General features: G+C 36.6%; 1 protein-coding gene across 1 annotated transcript; it reads left to right on the forward strand.

Annotated features, from left to right (window-relative positions):
• The first annotated feature begins 12,026 nt into the window (after positions 1–12,026).
• On the forward strand, positions 12,027–14,013 carry LOC109158386 (F-box/FBD/LRR-repeat protein At1g13570-like). Its single transcript, XM_019306297.1, has 4 exons — positions 12,027–12,182; positions 12,452–13,206; positions 13,308–13,463; positions 13,629–14,013. Exons 2-4 carry the CDS (start codon positions 12,463–12,465, stop codon positions 13,959–13,961), a joined length of 1,233 nt encoding a protein of 410 aa, XP_019161842.1. The 5' UTR covers positions 12,027–12,182; positions 12,452–12,462; the 3' UTR covers positions 13,962–14,013.
• The last annotated feature ends 4,207 nt before the right edge of the window (positions 14,014–18,220 follow it).

Raw genomic sequence — 18,220 nt, forward strand, 5'->3', positions numbered from 1 at the left:
ATATTAAGACCAAGAAATAGATGCCCCAAACATGACAAGAATGCCTATTTTTATACCAAGCTCCCATCCAACTGCCCCATGAGAATATGGTGGGCGGTTGGATCACCTTTGACCGGTCCACGTGCACACCCGGGGCCTAGGACACCTCCACCGAAGCCGCCTTCCGCTACGAGCCCCCGGGTCGTGGCTGCCCTAGCTGTGGTCGATCCCAACCGGTGTCGACCCCAGTCTTGGTCGACCTTGGCCGGGCCGATGTCAACCCCAGCCGTGGTTGACCTTGTCCGGGCCGAGGTCGACCCGTGCCGGGGTCGCCCTTGGACCCTCGTGTCGCGAAATCTCCTCCCAGGTTCGGGTCGTTCCTAATATATCCATCATAAATCATTCTCCAGAAAACATTCTCTTTTTTCGTTTTTGATTGCGTTGCAGAGAACTCGTGTGTTTGATTTATTTTCTGAAAATGAACAAAATTATATAATTAATTATTCTAATTGTTTTGTTTAAAATCTAACAACATTTATACTAATATTCTAATAATATAATTAAACATTTTAATTTTGTCTATTATAATCACTCATCTTTAAACACAAACATTCTTATTATCCAAGCAATTCTTGGAGAATATAAGACATGTATAAAAAAGAACATTGGTGGATTATTTATATAAATAAGCAAAATGAGTGCTATTAAAAAAATAAAAATAAAAATAAAAATAAAAATAAAAACACTAACACTAGAACCAGAACACTGGTTTCTGGTTTCTGGCAGAAACCAGTGCTTTGGTTTCTGGCGAAAACCAGTGATATAGTTTTCAAAACCCGTGCTTTGGTTTCCGAAAAACAGCTATATTATGTGTTTTCATCATTTTAAAAAAAATAAATAAATAAATCTTGGACCAGAAGATGAAGAAAGACGTGGGAGAAGGTAGACACAGGGATGACCGAGGTAGAAGTCGCAGAAGAAGTTGAGGAAGAAGAAGCGGAAGAAGACTAAAGCCATTCACGAAAACAAACAACATAGTACGCTTAAACGTACGGTATCCCCACCACCATTCGTTGGTTACCACTGCCCTAGCCCTGCCCTTCTACTGCACATCAGAAGAACATTGTGCTATCTTTCGCACTGTCTAGACTAGACGAGATAACCGAGAGTAGAGAGGCGCATTTTGTGAAGAAACCATTGGCCACGTAGTATATATATTGTCATGACTTTTGGATTTCAATTCCTTGAATTGCATGAACTTTTTGAAGATGAGTCTTTGTATGATTATGTTCTTTTTATTTTAACAGCTCCCAAGCACTTACTTTTCGGGTACATGAGGCTCCATGGTAGTCATAGGTGGAGACGTGACTACCCTCATTTTTTCGGCCATTTCGACAATATGCTACTATACCACTATTTGAGTGAACTTTTTTTCTTTGTTCTAAAAGTCATTTAGTCTGATCTAGCGAGAGAATATAAAAAATTAAACAAGTTATTTGTCAATTTAGAGATAAATCACCATCAATTATATGCTTACACCTGAATAAAATGAGCGTGCAAAAAAAGAAGTTATATAGGCACAATAATGCAGTCATCACCTAATACTAATAGTACGTTTAATCTATGTATATATATTTACATATATAAATTAAAACTTCCCTAAAGAAGAAAGTAAAATTAAAATTGAAAGTGGACAAGAAAATTAGGAACGTAATTAAGATATTTAGTACTTTATTCTTTAATTTACTTCTTTTTAAAAAAAAAAATTAAGTCAATTTTCCGTGTGTCAGACAAAAGTTATATATGTTTCACAAAAATCATGACCTTAGCTATACGTTTTTATCATCTTAATATGGAACCATTCACGAAAACAACATAGAATGCTTAAATGGTATTGTATGCTAACCTATCATCGTACAATTCTTTCCCCCCTGGTATACCTATCAACTGTGTAAACTAATTACATTCTTAACACTTTTGGATGAGTTTGATTGCAAGTTAATATAATAAGATAGGTGAGCTTATTATTATATTTCATGTAAGAAATTAGCAAAATATTTATCATATATCTATTATCAAATGGTACATAATTACATATTGTTACTCCTAAAACGACAATGAAAGAAAACCTAAACAAAAATAAAACATGAAATAAAAAGAACATCATCGTACAAAGACTCGTCTTCAAAAAGTTCATGCAAAGAACTCGGTTATCATGCAGTCCAGACAGTGTCAAAGATGTGCAGTACGTAGTATAGCAGGGCGAGGGCAGTGTTGGCCAGCGAATGGTTGTTTTAGTCTTATAGATGAAGACGATAAAAACTTAAGGTGTGCTTGGAAACTTGAAAAATGATTTCTAAAAATTATTTTTTGAGTTTCCAGTGTTTGGTAAAGTAATGGAAAATGATTTCTGATCAAACAGAAAAATGTCTTTGTTTTATTGGAAAACAACTTCTCCTCTTTTGCGGGGAAGTCATTTTCCAGATTCACACGGCTTCTTCCGCGACTTCTTTCATGGCCATCTTGGGGTGACTTCTTCCTCGGCCATTCCGGTGTCTACTTTCTCCCCACGTCTTTCTACATCTTGTGGTCCAAGATTTTTTTTTGATGAAAACCCACAGCTAGTTTCCAAAAACCAGAGCACTGATTTTGGAAACCAAATCACTGGTTTCCGCGGAAAACCCAAGCATTGGTTTCGAGCCCTACCACTTGCCCTCTTTGTGCCCAACCACTGCACACCATAATAATATTTGTGATGGCAATCGAGATTATTCCTCCTGTTTCTGATAGATAAGAATTTGGCAACGTGTTACCCCTACTGTGTACATGGTGGTTGTGGTTCCACCACCATGAAGTAAACACAAATTAGTTACCTTCAATGGAAAATTTGTGAAGGAGAGACCTCCTTTGGATGTGATTAGGGCGAAATTTTAAAAGGAATTCCCTGCTCAGCACACATTGGATCGATTAATACCAAGCAAGTTTTGATTCGATTCTCACTGGAAGAGGATTGCAAGAAGATTTTAGCAAGAGTTCAAGCATTGATCTAGAACAAGCTGGTTTGGTTCTCGCCATGGTCGCCGAAGTGGAATGCGAGAAAACACCCACCTTCAATTACAATTCAACGCCGTAATGGTAAACGAAAACCCTAGCTTGTTCAGGCGGCTCAGCAATTTATCATCAATCATCATAGATTGGAACCGAAGAGACAGCTCCGGCACCTAATGGTGTCGGTGCAATCGGTGCTCCGGGAAGTGATGACCTGTGCACTATGGAGGCGAGGCTGAGCATTGTGATTGCTTGTGAAATTCTTATGGATTGCTTTAATTCTTTTACTAGTGCAGACGATTTGGAGATTAAGGGATTTTAAGCGGGTGTGAAATTTCCAAAATATTACTGTGGTGTGCAGTGGTAGGGCACTATAACGGAAGGTGGAGGGCAATATATTAAATCCCCGCCACCATTTACTGCTACCTCATTTTAACCTTAGCATTCTTAATTTGAAGCAATTCAAAATGTCTACGATGATTTAGCTAATGCTAAACTCATTTTGTAAAGAAATCACTGATTAAGTATAGAAAAAGAATCCATGCAAGTTGGGGAAAAAATGAAAAAGAAGAAAAGAAAAAACGAAATGAAATTGTACTAAAGCTACCTACGATGTTAGAGATGGCAAGGCATGTACATGTCATGATCATGCATGACTTCTTTAATTCATCCGATTTCAATTCATATATAAATTCATATACATATATGTAAAAATTAAAAATGTATTAAAAAAGGAAGTAAAATTAAAAATTGAAAGAGAACAGGAAAATCAGGAAAGTAATAGTATTCTGATTTATTCATTCTTGATTATGTTGTGTGAGATTATGCTTGATAGCCTTTAGCTCCTAACCGATCAACTTATGCAGAATAGATAATATGAATGTAGAGCGAAAGAAGACAAAGAGACAATAGAATATAGGATAATCAGATTCATCAGCATCCCTTGATCAATACATTACAAGGATATATATAACTATCATCATAACCGAAAGCAATAATGACATATATAAATACTACCGTTACCTCCGTTATACAATCCACACATAATGTCCACAAATAATATTTATAACAAATTATACTTCCTTTTTTTTTTTTTTTTTTTTGGAAAAATAGCAGTTTTTTCCTTTGAGTTATATACTTATATAGCATTTTTTCCTCCTGAATTATTCAAAATGATAGTTTTTTTAATTTTCTTGAAATGTGAAATGGACATATTTACCTTTAAAATAAATATTTCATTTATTTTTCTTCTCCAGCAAATTAAAATAAATCTTAGCTTGGACCAGAATATGAAGAAAGACATGGGAGAAGGTAGACACAATGATGGCTGAGGTAGAAGTCGCAGAAGATGTTCCAGGAAGAAGTCGAGGAAGAAGAAGCGGAAGAAGCAAGGAAGAAAACTAAAACCATTCAAAAAAACAACGTAGTATGCTTAAACATGCGGTATCCCCATCACCATTCGCTTGTCACCGCTGCCTTTGCACATCAGAAGAACATTGTGCTATCTTTGGCACAGTCTAGACTGCACGAGATTGAGAGTAGAGAGGCACCTTTTGCGAAGAAACCATTGGCCACATAGTATATATATTGTCATGACTTTCCGATTTCAATTTCTTGCATGAACTTTTTGAAGATGAGTCTTTGTATGATGATGTTCTTTTTAATTTAATAGTTGCCAAGCACTTTTCGGGCATATGAGGCTCTATGGTAGTCGTGGGTGGAGAAGCGCATATCCACTTTTTTCTTTTAATAGAGGCCATTTCAACAATGTGCTACCACTACATGGAATTGCAGATGTCAATGGTCAAGTTGCAGTTGCCCCACCTACTCCTATACCTGCCCCTTCAACAGATAATGCTTCGATGGCTCAGCCCGAAGCAACTGTCACACTATCGAATCTCAATAAGCCTCGGTATTATCGTGTGCCTAATCTGAATTTTCATCCTCCGCCTGCTTAAAGTAGCTTGCATGCGTGGTTTCACGCATGCATGCATATATGTTATATGTATATGTTATATGTATGTGACTGTAATAGATATCATGTTTGTATATTGTGTTATATGTATGAGACTATAATGGCAAATTATGCTATGCGCACGTGCGCACCTTGCAAGGTGCAAGGTGCGCACGTCGCTAAAACGGCGTCGTTTTCAGTGAAAACGACGCTATTTTAACTATAAAAAAAAAATTTGTTCGAAAGGCTGTTAACGGCATATTCGTTATGAAATTATGAATATACAGTTATGACATTATGAATGCACTGTTATGGAATTATGAATGTACAGTTATGAAATTATGAATGTACAGTTATGAAATTATGAACACAGAACTCTGACATTATGAACTTACAATTATGAACATAGAGCTTCGAAAATTATGAATTTACAGTTATTGAATTATGAATGTACAGTTACGGAATTATGAATGTACAGTTTTGGAATTATGAATGTACAATTATGAAATTATGAACACAAAGCTGTGAATATATGCTCATATAACGAAGCGGTCTGAAATTAAATAAATAAATAAATAAATAAAAGGAAGATAACGGTGCCTGACGGCACCGTTACCGTGCCCATAATGCACGCTGGGCACGAGTCCACAGCATAACGACTCGACTGTAATAGGTATGAGATTGTATGAGACTATAATAGGTATCATATTTAATTTGTTTATTGTATTGTATGTATGTGATTATAATAGGTATCATGTTTGTTTATTGTGTTATATGTATGGGATTGTAATAAATATCATGTTTATTTGTTTATTGTTTTGTATTGCAACTTATTGTTAAGAATGAAAATTTTTAAAACTTGCTGAGTGTTGTAAATAAATATATGTTGACATCACTAAAAGAATTATAGTATGGCAATATATCTTTATCCTTTGTAGACTCTTAGTTACGTTCTACAAGAACTCTGTACACCGTACCGTCTATATATTGAAATGAAGGGTGATTAATAAAGGATAGATGTTTCTCCCTTTATCTGGTCTCTTTTTACTATACTTTATTCTTATTACTTTCATAGAATACGATAATTCAACTTTTCACGTGAGGATACATCCAGTTTAAGAATACGTTATTAGCACGATGCTCTAAACAACTGAGCATCCTCCCTTAATTGAACTTGAGTTTTCAGGATGTTCAATGTCTCTGAATATGACCAAATACAGTACAATATATTGTTCCAAAAGTGAAATTAACTTTGTAAGCAGAACATTACAAAGACGATAAAATTAAATTAATAAAATACTCTATAAATCTTCTAGGCTAGTGACTTATACTCCAAAAGTCATACTAAATAGTGTGAATTTTATTGTCTTCTAAATTAGCTAGTCACCATGTACTCTACTAGTAGTACCGGACGAAATCAGACATCATGCAGGAAGAAGAAAATTAACACCCAACGAAAGAAATTGTGATAAAGCCTTATATATGTTATACAATTGAAACTCCCTTAAAAAGGGATTTGTATTTATACAAGTGCAAATCCATTTTCCTTTGGAATGTGGGACTAGGGCTAGCTTCTTTTTAGGAAGGAAATATTCTTCAATTGCGTAGCTAGACACACTAAATTGAAGATCGCTCATGAATTCTTGAAGTTGTCACAGACCGCAATTGAAACCCGATTGGATTCAGAATTTAAGGGAGATTTTGTGTAACTACAGGTAATTTACTCTGTACCTTTGAATTGAGAACGTGCTATTAACCCAATTTCGTAACCCCATTTTGTTATTTGAATGAATGATACCTCAATTTAAAAAGTGCGGGCTATTAAGATTTTGACACAACCTCTAATTTTGTAATTTATGTCTCTCATAAATATGTCAATTATTGAGGAGTGTTTTTGCCACTGTTTCACTTTTTCCTTTACTCATTTTCTTCCCACTCCCAACCCCAAGAAGAAATTTAGTTATATATGTGTGTGTATATTGTTGCATAAACATATGTTGCACCACTACTGGAAATTTTGAAATTCCCGACCACCTGAAAATGATCTTAAATTAAGTTGATACCAAAAAGTCCAAAAAGTGGTCGGAAATAGCAACAAAGGTTTTTCCGGATACCAAAAGTGGTGGGAACAAGACTTTCAACTTGATTTAAGATTACTTTCAGGTGGTCGGAAATTTCAGAATTTCCAGTAGTGCACCATTACCAATACCTTCCATTTAATAAATCCTTGTCCCCAAGGATCAAGCAAGGAAGTACCACCTGGATCAAAAACAAATTTACTGCACCTTTGCATTCTAGGATTGCCATAGAAGACATCTAATTTCACTTCAACTTATAGCACCCACCTCATAGTAGTTAAAACTCTCACATAATCCACTCCAACATTTCCATCCAAGTTCATCACCTCATACATACCCACATGTTGAGCAATAATTTTAACTATATTATTCTTATGCATGTCATTAGGAATCAAATGAGAAGCAACATAATCAATTACCTCACCTTGGTTGCTATAAATGCATCTGAAGTTTTTAGCAACCATCTTTAGACAGACACTAGGGCCCAACCAATTATGCACCACTGTCCGTAGGTTGAGTTTGGATGCAAAAGTGTTAAAGGTTTCCTCCCAGTTAACTGGTGTCCAATTTTGTGATATTGCTATTTCTTGACCTTTGAGCACAAAACATTGATATGCATCCCTAGCAGTCATAATATGATCTTCAAGCCATTGCTCCACATGCGAAGTAGAGGTCCAACAATCTGCATTGACCTAATCACCACCTAAGTGAAAGAGCTCAAATGGAAAAATCTTCCTCATGTTTGCAAGGATTCCCCATGATTCTACGTGACCATTGTTGGGAAACATTCAAAGTAAAGGCTTCAAGTGGGAACTCAATTAATGATCACTTGATTAAAGTGAATGTCTCACATTGCTTTACTAGCTTTCCTTTCCTTAATTCCCTTATATACTTGAACTCCCTAGAGAAGGCATGAAGTGTTATGGAGAGGGAATAAGGGGAAAACCACGCGCGCGCCGCCGCCCGCCCGCTCGGCACGTGTGCGAGGTGTGGTGTGGCAAAGTTTTATTGCTCGGTCATCTTTTGGTCCCTATTCTTTAGGATCAATATTTTAATTTGTCCAAACAAGCGTGTGTGGACAGCACTTGTTGCGCAGGTTGTGTCCATAATCTGCCTACAATCATGCTGAGGCGTGTGGACAGCATTGGTTGTGTAAGTTTTGTCCATAATATGCCTACAATCTTGCAAAGGTTGTAAGGACAAGTACTGCACTATAAAAGAATGCCTCACTTTCCATTTCAAGACACACGGCATTACAGCCATATTCACGAAACATCAACCCTGCGTTCTTTTATGCTGATTTCTTCCCGTCTGTGTTATCTGCCGAAGATATAACGATACCCTGGTCGTTAAATATCTTTAAGATAGTGTTCCGCTGAACACGCGCGACACATGCCTACGTCAATTCGTTTCGGTTCTGCGTTGCACCAGTCCATTCCAACATTGCATCTATCGTGAACTTCATTCCAGGTATTCATCGCTGTTATTTTGCACAACAGTTAAAGATATTTAAACAGGAAGGCGATGTCTACTTCAACGAAGTCAGCGTCTGATGTCACACCCATCGAAACTCTCACCGGTGGTCTAAACTACAAACGATGGGCTGCGAGGATCATCATGCTGCCGGAAGAGAAAGATGTTGACTACGTCATATATGACGACCCTGCCACCTTCGTTATGACAGCTCCTACCGCGACCGCAACCGCGACCGCGACCGCTGCTACTGCCACAACCGTGGCAACTGACAAGTCGGACAAGGCAACTGATCAATCGGACAAGGCCGTTGATCAAGCTCCTGCACCAAGGCCTGTACGAAGCACGCCGCAGGTCTGTCCAAAATATGTGAAAGACAACAAAACTGCGCGGACCCCAATTCTTCAACGGGTAACAAATTTCATTTCTGACATGTTTTCTGGAGAAAAATCTGCAAAAGCTATCTAGGAACAATTGCAAGAAAAATATGGTTTCGATGACACTAGTAGGAGGAAGTACGTCGTGGGACGATGGCTGCATTTTCAGATGACCGAATCCAAAACCGTGGCGGAACAGGTACATGAATTCGAAAATATGGTTTCAGATATGCGAACTGAAGGTGCTGAAGTCAACGATGCGTTCCTGGGTGATGCACTCGTTGATAAGTTGCCCGACTCGTGGGTGGACTTCAAGAGTAAAATGAAACACGAGCGACGCGACTACACCCTCCAACAACTGATCAGTAGCATCAACATTGAAGAGGAAAAGCGCATGGTACAAAAGTCTGAATCCTTTTCTAATAATTCAAAAGCTAACGTTGTTGAAACTACAGGAAAGTATGATAGGCATAAAATAGGTGATCAAAATACAAATAAAAAAAAAAAAGAATGCGAAAAATAGTAACAATCGCATCAAAAATGGAAAAATTCAGAAAAAGGGCAAGGGCGACGAGTGCTATGTTTGTGGGAAACGGGGACACCGAGATGCACAGTGCTATCATCGCAAAGGGTCCACAAATAAAAAAATCAGAGAATGACGGATCCAAAAATCAAGCACATGTGGTAGAAACCACGGAGGATGACAAGGCCGTAGCAGCGGTGATTATTGAGATTAACATGGTCGGAGACCTAGATGAGTGGGTCGTGGACACGGGGCGTCTCGTCACTTCTGCAACAAGTCATTTTTCAAGGTGTTTGAGCCCGTCACTGGAGGAGAACAAGTCTTCATGGGCAACTCCAGTATTTCTGAGGTATGTGGTAGAGGAAAAGTAGAGTTACTGCTTAATTCTGGCAAGAAGTTGTTACTGAACAATGTGTTGTATGTTCCCTCTCTGCGTAGAAACTTAATTTTCGGGGGCCTACTTAATAAGGTTGGGATCAAAATTGTCCTTGAGTCAGACCGGTTGGTTATGACTCGGTGTGGGACTTTTCTCGGGAAAGGGTATCTACGGGGGATATTATTTGTGTTAGACATATCTGTAATTGGACCAGAATCTATCAATAAGAATAATGTTTCCCCTTCGGCTTATATCACTGTTTCAGTTAATTTGTGGCATGGTAGATTAGGACACGTTGGCTCAAAGTGCTTAAATAGATTAAAAAGCCTAAATATGTTGCCAAACTTGTCTAATGATGCATGCTCCCAGTGTGAAACTTGTGCTGAAGCAAAATTTGCTAGGAAGCCCTTTTTTGCTGTAACTCATAGAACTTCCTCTGTGCTTGAATTGATTCACTCTGATCTAGCGAATTTTAAAACCACTGAAAGTAAAGGTGGAAAATTTTTTTACAGAACAAATTGCACTTTTGGTCCTGTGACTATTAGTGTACTGATCATTTGAGTACGTGACTTTCAAAACTCTCAATTTAAACCTTTAACTACGCAATTATTAGCAGATTTTATCCTGCCGGCCAAATTGCCGGCCAATTTTGACCGGAAAAATGTAATTCTTTTAAAATTATTTATTTATAAAGGCAAAATGGTTATTTAACGTCATTTCTTCTTCTTCTTGCGTCTGCGGAAAAGAAAATCCCCATTTGGCCGAAACGCATGTGGATCGGAGCAAGATTAATTTCGGTGCGCCCTCGTATTTCAATCTCTCATTCTTTCTTTCTTTCTTTCCCCACTTTCCTTGGATTTTAACCCGTGTGATGAAAATGAAATATTTACAAAGTGCATCGGCCATCATCCTCCCCATCATCAAGGCAGAAGGAGTTAGGAAGATGTTCTTCCCGGCGACTATTCTGGCATATTACAGAGCTCCTCCTGCCTCCTGCTAAATCAAAGCGGCGGCCGGCCGGTGGGGATATATGCTTCCATTCAACAAACATATTATTGTATCTCTAATTTGTCTCTCTTTCTCCCCTTTTGTTCATTAACTTCAAGTAAATATTGCGCACAACATTTATAGATTCCTGTCTTATGTACTCTCCAGCATCAATCTTTTACAGATTACTATGGCGATGTAATGTGAACTGTCAATTACTTCCTATGATTAAAATATACTCCGTAGTTTAGAACACATGACGTTAAATGACCATTTTGCCCTTATAAATAAATAATTTTAAAATAATTACATTTTTCCGGCCAAAATTGGCCGACAATTTGGCCGGCAGGACCAAATCTGCTAATAATTGCGTAGTTAAAGGTTTAAATTGAGAGTTTTGAAAGTCACGTACTCAAATTATCAGTACCCTAATAATCACAGGACCAAAAGTGCAATTTGTTCTTTTTTTACATGAAGTTGAATCTTTTTGTGGAATTCATAGAAGAGAAAAAAAGAAAAAAGAAAAAAAAAGAGGAACATTTGCAATTTTGCATTACTATAAAACAAATTTACAGAAAGAGAGAGTTTTTTTTTGTGAGACACTGAGGCTCCTAAAAGAGAAAACATAAAAATGAAACAATTGGGCCAATGAACACATAACCAAATTGGTTATTTTTTTTATTTTTTATTTTTTCAAACTCCCGATCTCGGTCAAGGACAATTATGCTCTGGAATTGTGTTTGTGTCCACGTTGCACGGTGAACACGATTCTAAAATTGTCATAATTGTGAATATAGAGTTCAAAAATTATGAACATAGAGTTTTATAATTATGAACATAGAGTTTTATAATTATGAATATATGATTTAATAATTGTGAATATGGAGTTCAAAAATTATGAACATAGAGTTTTATAATTATGAACATAGAGTTCAGTAATTATGAATATAGAGTTCTGTAATTGTAAATATAGAGTTCAATAATTGTAAATATGAAATTCAAAAATTATGAATATAAAATTTTATAATTATGAATGTAGAGTTCAATAATTATAAACATAGAACCGTGGTTTGTGGACACGATTCCACGGCATAACAATTGTCTGTCAAGTGATAAAATGCACGAACGTTCACCCCAATAGGCAATAGCTAGTTAAAAACTGACAATATATTAACACCTGATGGAGAATTTTTTTAAAAAAAATTAAATATGCAATTTGGCTAGGGCTGAAGCTTAGAAGCGAAAGGTGAAGCAAACCCCCAGTCTCCCATAGTTCGATTATCCTCTTCGTTTCTCGCCGCCTTGTCCGCCAAACAATCTCCGGCATACAACTTCACCGTGAATAACATCCTATTAGATTCATTCTAGCTACTAGCTACTCTACCAGGTGATATATATTTTTTGAATTAAATTATGGTTTTAAAAAAATTTTGGATCAAAAGTTTAATTTGTGTTTACAAAATTTGAATGCAAGCAATTTGTTTGTTCTGAATTGGATTATTTCGTTTCTTATTTCTACCTTGCATACTCCACCTATTATATTCGTGTTCATAATTGGCATAATCATGTCTGTCTGTGTTTAAGACTTGCAATTTAGTTTTTGACTATGTTTTTAGTTTTTGATTCATTTGTTATTTAATTTGCATATATGTTAAGGTTATTGGATTATGGCACCGAGAAGAGATAGAATCAGTAAACTTCCGATAGAAATACTTGACATCATCTTGGGATTTTTGCCGATTAAAGATGCTGCTAAAACCGCTGTTCTGTCTTCCATTTGGAGAGATGTTTGGTCCAATCTCACACAACTTAACTTTGATCGTCACTTCTTTACTTATATGATTGACAAACATCGTCCTGCTAAATCTGCAGCAGGTTTGTATGTGATCAACAAAGTTCTCCACCAACACAATGGAATTATTCAGAAATTTGTTCTCGATTTTGTTGATATTGGGATACTTACAATTAAGTCTCGGTCTTATGACTTCGACCAATGGTTACTTTTAGTTACACAGAAAGGTGTTGAGGAAATGAATATTCGTATTCGGCGTAATATATACAAGCTGCCGAATTACATATTTTCTTGTTCAACGCTCAAGAGGTTGCATCTTTCTTATGTCGTTGTTCAACCAATGAAATCCCCCTGCATACTACCAAATGTTGCTTTGCTTAGTTTTGATCATGTTAACTTTGATCCTATAATGGCTTCACATTGTGCCATTGATGTACCCGTACTCGAGAGTCTGTTATTTTATTGCTGTGAAAACATTTTTAATTTTAACATGACTGCTCCAAAGCTGTGTGATTTAACAATCACATCTTTCTACTCTCATTGTTTGGACAAATTTCTTCCGGTTAATTTGGACTTAAGATCTGTTTCTACTCTGAATTTGCAATATTCAAATATCCAGGTATTTAGCCATATTTTTTTCCCTTTTATCAGACTATTATTTATATGAGTATTATTTTTTTAGGGAACTAATCCTCCTTTTCTTTCTATTTGATTTCCAAGAAATTTGTTGAAGAAATTAATAGGATGGGATTTCAACTAAATGTGGAAAACCTTAAGCTATCATTTGATTGCCGAAGTGATACAATAATTCCTGCACTTGTTCATTTGCTGCAAACATGCCCCAGGTTATGCAAACTTGACATGGATGTATTTGCGGTAATGTTTATTTTCATGGACAAATTGTCCAACCGTTCACTGATATTTTAGTTGTTTATGTATTGTTATGCATTCCTAAATTCAATTGTGTTGTGTAATTGCTGATACGATTGAGTTTTTTTTTTTTTTTTTTTTTTTCCTTTGTATGATGATGGTTTTCTATAGCTTGAGGAGATGGCAACTAAATATAATGGTGCCTTTTTGGAGCTCTTGTCAAAACTTCAAGGCGTGGCACAAACAAATAAAATGCTTCGTGCTTTGAAGTTTACCTCATTTAGGGGTTTGCAGTCTGAAATTATTTTCATTAAGGAGATACTTGCCTGTTTTTCAGCGCTTGAAAAGGTTTTCATTATTTTTCCCGCACTTTACCAAACAAAGGAGTTCAAGTTTGGAATTAAGCAACAACTTTTGAATTTTCCCCGTGCCTCCACAAAAGCAGAAATTGTTATTTTGCATTTTTCTCGTGCCTCCACAAAACTAGAAACTGTTGTTATTTAATGGGTATGTTTCTGTTGAACTATGCTTTTTGGTTTGAGTGATGTGCCAAATGGAAGGTTTCTTTTGCAGTATAACCATTTCTAATGTGACAATGTCTAGTTTAGTGTTCTTGATAATTATAATTGTTAGTTTTTTTTTTTTTAGGTTATAGCCAAGTTGGTTATTTGTAAATGATTATAATTACACAGACTGCTTTCTTTACAAATTACTGTTTTTGAAATTGGTCATGCTTCCATTTCATTCATCCTATGGAGGCAAACACCAAATGCAATACTGAAACTAATGGATTAAGGGGGCTTTAACATCTTTCATGTCATCAGATGATAAATATGTGAAACTTCATTTGAAATTTCTATGCAAAACTAATCAAACCAATGATTTTATCAAAGTAATTACCGTGGAAGGCTCGTACTAGACAAATTTGTTTGTATCATGTTTTAGATGATTTAATTTGCAAATGTAAGAAAATAGTGTGTTAGAGTTCAATCAAGCAGCAAAATAAGGGTCAAATTATGAACATATAGTTATGTGATTTAAGAAAATAGTGTGTTAGAGTTCAATCAAGCAGTAAAGAATGGAGCTAAGTGATAGAGAGATTGAAATAATATTTTGGAATAAGGGTCAAACTAAAGGATTGTTATGTTGTGCAACCGTCTGCACCATGCATGGTGCACATGAGTTTAGATTCATAATTTTTATACAGTAAATTCATAATATCTGTACTGTAGATTCATAATTTCTGTACTGTAGATTCATAATTTCTAAACTGTATAGTTATCAAATTATGAACATATAGTTGTATGATTTGTGAATACAGAGTTCAACAATTGGGAATATAAACATCGAAAATTATGAATATATAGCTCTATAATTATGAATATATATTTATAAAATTATGAATCTACAGTATAGATTTTATGAATCTACAGTATAGAAATTATGAATCTAGATCCGTGTGCACCATGCATGGTGCACACGGTTGCACAACATAATTTGTCCAAATTAAATGGCATTGAACTACACACGAAAATGTAACTAGGCCATTGAACTCAAAAAATATGTAATTAGGTCCCTAAACAATGCAAAATGATGCAATTCAATCAAAAGTGACTTGTTTACCTTTTAATTTGCTGACGTGGAGGTTATCATATTAAAATAATAATTTTTTTATTTTATTAAATAATTTTAAATAACAAAATTATATTTATAAAAAAAAAAAAAAAAGACAACGGCTTCGTCTCCAGACGGAGACGTCCCTTCTTCTCTGACAACAGATGCTTGGTTATCTCAACAAATGAGTGGTTGAGAAGAATTCAATAACCACCCATCATTTTCTTACATGAAGTCGTCGTGAAGAGAGCTGGATGATAGTGGAAAACAATGCCTAATTTTGTGGTGTCTAAAACAACTATAAATAGGGGAAAATATAATGAAGCAATTTGGAGTTTCAAGGAAATATTCAGACATATTATTCACAACAAAGCCGGGGATAGACTGTAGTACTATATGAAAAAGTTGCGATCTATTGTGGTTACAGTTTGTGTAATTGATAGAATTAGCTCAAACTGTATTTGTTAACTTTTTCAGAGAATTATTTTAATTTACAAGATTAGTCTTTAAATAGGTGATAGACCTGAAAAGACATTGGGATTTGATCGAATTCCATATGACCCTAAGGAAATCTTGGAGGATTTAGAAATTGATGGAGCCAAAACGGCCCTCCTGCATTATATTATTTTCAAACCATTTTAGGACCTCTCAAACCGCAATAGCCTCAGCCAACTTTGCATGCAAATAGCCTTTTTAGTTCAACTCCAAAGCTGCTATGAAACTACCATTTGACTCTCGAAGAATGAACCCCAATCATGCAAATAGCCTTCTTGAATTGCTATCGTTTGCCGCATCCACATTGATTTTCAAGCAACACTAAGGGCGATTTTGATGAGCTATCTTGGATCAAATGAACAACAAGGTGAAAGGGAAAAGAGGAAGCATTGATTGAGATGTGAACTGGAAAGATGGAAAGATGTGTGTGTATCATTACATTCAGAAGAAGAAGGAAAAGCACTATAAGATGGAACCAAAAACGGTTATAACTAACTAAGGTGTGAAAAGACTTAGAAGCCCTTCTCTGGAAAGCTTGTGTTGTTGCAGCCTGTGTCCATACAGCATGATGCACCACTTCACCATATTCAGCTTGCATCACTTCATCACCCCCCCCCCCCCCCCCGTAAGCTGGAGCATGAAGATCTTGAAGGCCCAGCTTAGCATGAAAATTATCAAATAGAGCAATAGGCAGAGGTTTAGTAAATCCATCAGCTATCTGTTTATGAGAAGGGATGCTCATCAGCTTTATGACTCCTTGATGGACTTTCTGCTTGACTATATGGCAGTCAATTTCTATATGCTTTGTCCTTTCATGAAAGACATGATTCTCCCCTATTGCCACAGCTGATCTGTTGTCACAAAACAAGGCAATAGGACTACTGCATTGCACATTCAAATCTGTTAGGAGATATATGAGCCATTGTATTTCACAAACTGTGGAGGCTAATGCCCTATACTCAGCCTCAGATGAAGACTTTGAAACTGTGGCTTGTTTCTTTGTCTTCCACGAAACAAGAGAGTTGCCAAGGTAAATGCAGTAGCCTGTTATGGATTTCCTTGTTTCAGTGCAATTTGCCCAATCTGAGTCTGAAAAACCTTGCAGCTTGATTTGAGAAGCAGAAGAATAGAACAGCCCTTTGCCTAGGGAGCCTTTGAGGTATCTTAACACCCTATGAGCTGCTGCTAGATGTGTATCCCTTGGCTTATCCACATACTAAGATAGCTGCTGGACAGCATAGGCAATATCAGGCCTTGTGTTAGTCAAATATAGAAGTTTACCAACTAATCTCCTGAAATCTTCAGGTTTGTATAGGAGAATGGCATCAGTACTTGTAAGTTTGTGGCTCTGAGTGCATGGTGTCTTTGCAGGCTTAGCATCAAGAAAGCCATTTTCTTGTAGGATATCCAATGTGTATTTTCTTTGACACAGGTTAAGACCATTAGGACTCCTAAAAGCCTCAATTCCTAGAAAGTAATTGAGCTGACCAAGATCTTTAATCTTGAAGGAGTCATCCAACATCTGTTTTAGACCTTGTATTTGCTTTGAGTCTGTTCCTGCCACCAGAATGTCATCTACATATATAAGCAAATCTATGAATGAGTTGTCCACAGCTTTGGTAAATAAAGAAGGATCAGCAGATGACTGTTGGAAACCATCAAATTGTAGGGCCTTTGTTAGCTTGGCATTCCATTGCCTACTAGCCTGTTTCAAACCATATAAGGACCTCTATAATTTGCAGACTTGATCAGGTGTGTCACTCTCAAAGCCTGGAGGCAACACCATATAGACTTCCTCATCAAGATCACCATGCAAGAAAGCATTATTGATATGAAGTTGTTGAATGTCCCAACCCTTGATAACTGCCAAAGCTAGAAAAGTCTTGATAGTAGTCATCCTAGCTACAGGAGAGAAAGTGTCAATATAATCCACCTCAAGCTGTTGAGTGTAGCCTTTTGCAACCAACCTTGCCTTATATCTCTCTATTGAGCCATCTGATTTGTGTTTCACCTTGTAAACCCACCTACAACCAATTGGTGATTTCCCAGTGGGCAATTTTGTAAGAGTCCATGTATCATTCTGAATTAGGGCCTCTATCTCAGCTTGCATAGCCTTCCTCCATGCCTCATGTTGTACTGTTTCATGGTAGGACTGTGGCTCATGTGCAGAGGTAATAGAATAAACACAAAACTTGTGAGCAGAAGACAACTTGTCATAGGAGATATAATTCTGTATGGGATGAGGAGAGGTTCTCAAAACAGAACTATGACAGTAGTAACCATGTAACTTGGAAGGGATATTTTTAGGCCTTGATGAGCTTCTAAGTTGTGCTTGATGCTGATCAGCAACTATCTCATTAGTGGTTGCATGATCAAGAGTTTCAGATTCTGACTCTTGAGAATCCTCCAGGTTGTGCTCAATATTTGGTCCATCAGAGGTAGCCATTGCTTCATCACCATTATCATATGCAATGTCATTAATGTGGTCAATCTCAAGATTGATCATGATATTATCTTGCTCATTGCTGCTGTTAGGATGCTTCTCAAACTCAGTGTTGAAATCAGCCTCAATAGAAACAGGAACCAAGGGAAGTGAAGGATTGATGGCTTCAGTTGCTGTAGGCTCAGGCACAAGTGTTGGACTTTGATCTTTA

This window comes from Ipomoea nil, unplaced genomic scaffold (assembly GCF_001879475.1).
Source record: "Ipomoea nil cultivar Tokyo-kokei standard unplaced genomic scaffold, Asagao_1.1 scaffold2818, whole genome shotgun sequence".
Lineage (NCBI taxonomy): Eukaryota > Viridiplantae > Streptophyta > Magnoliopsida > Solanales > Convolvulaceae > Ipomoea > Ipomoea nil.

What these genes read in the sequence shown, in the direction of transcription:
- LOC109158386 (XM_019306297.1), top strand. Translation starts at nt 12,463, where the DNA reads ATGGCACCGAGAAGAGATAGAATCAGTAAACTTCCGATAGAAATACTT. An exon ending in TGCAATATTCAAATATCCAG is followed by an intron (nt 13,207 to 13,307) that starts GTATTTAGCCAT and finishes TTGATTTCCAAG; the next exon opens with AAATTTGTTGAAGAAATTAA. An exon ending in TTGACATGGATGTATTTGCG is followed by an intron (nt 13,464 to 13,628) that starts GTAATGTTTATT and finishes GGTTTTCTATAG; the next exon opens with CTTGAGGAGATGGCAACTAA.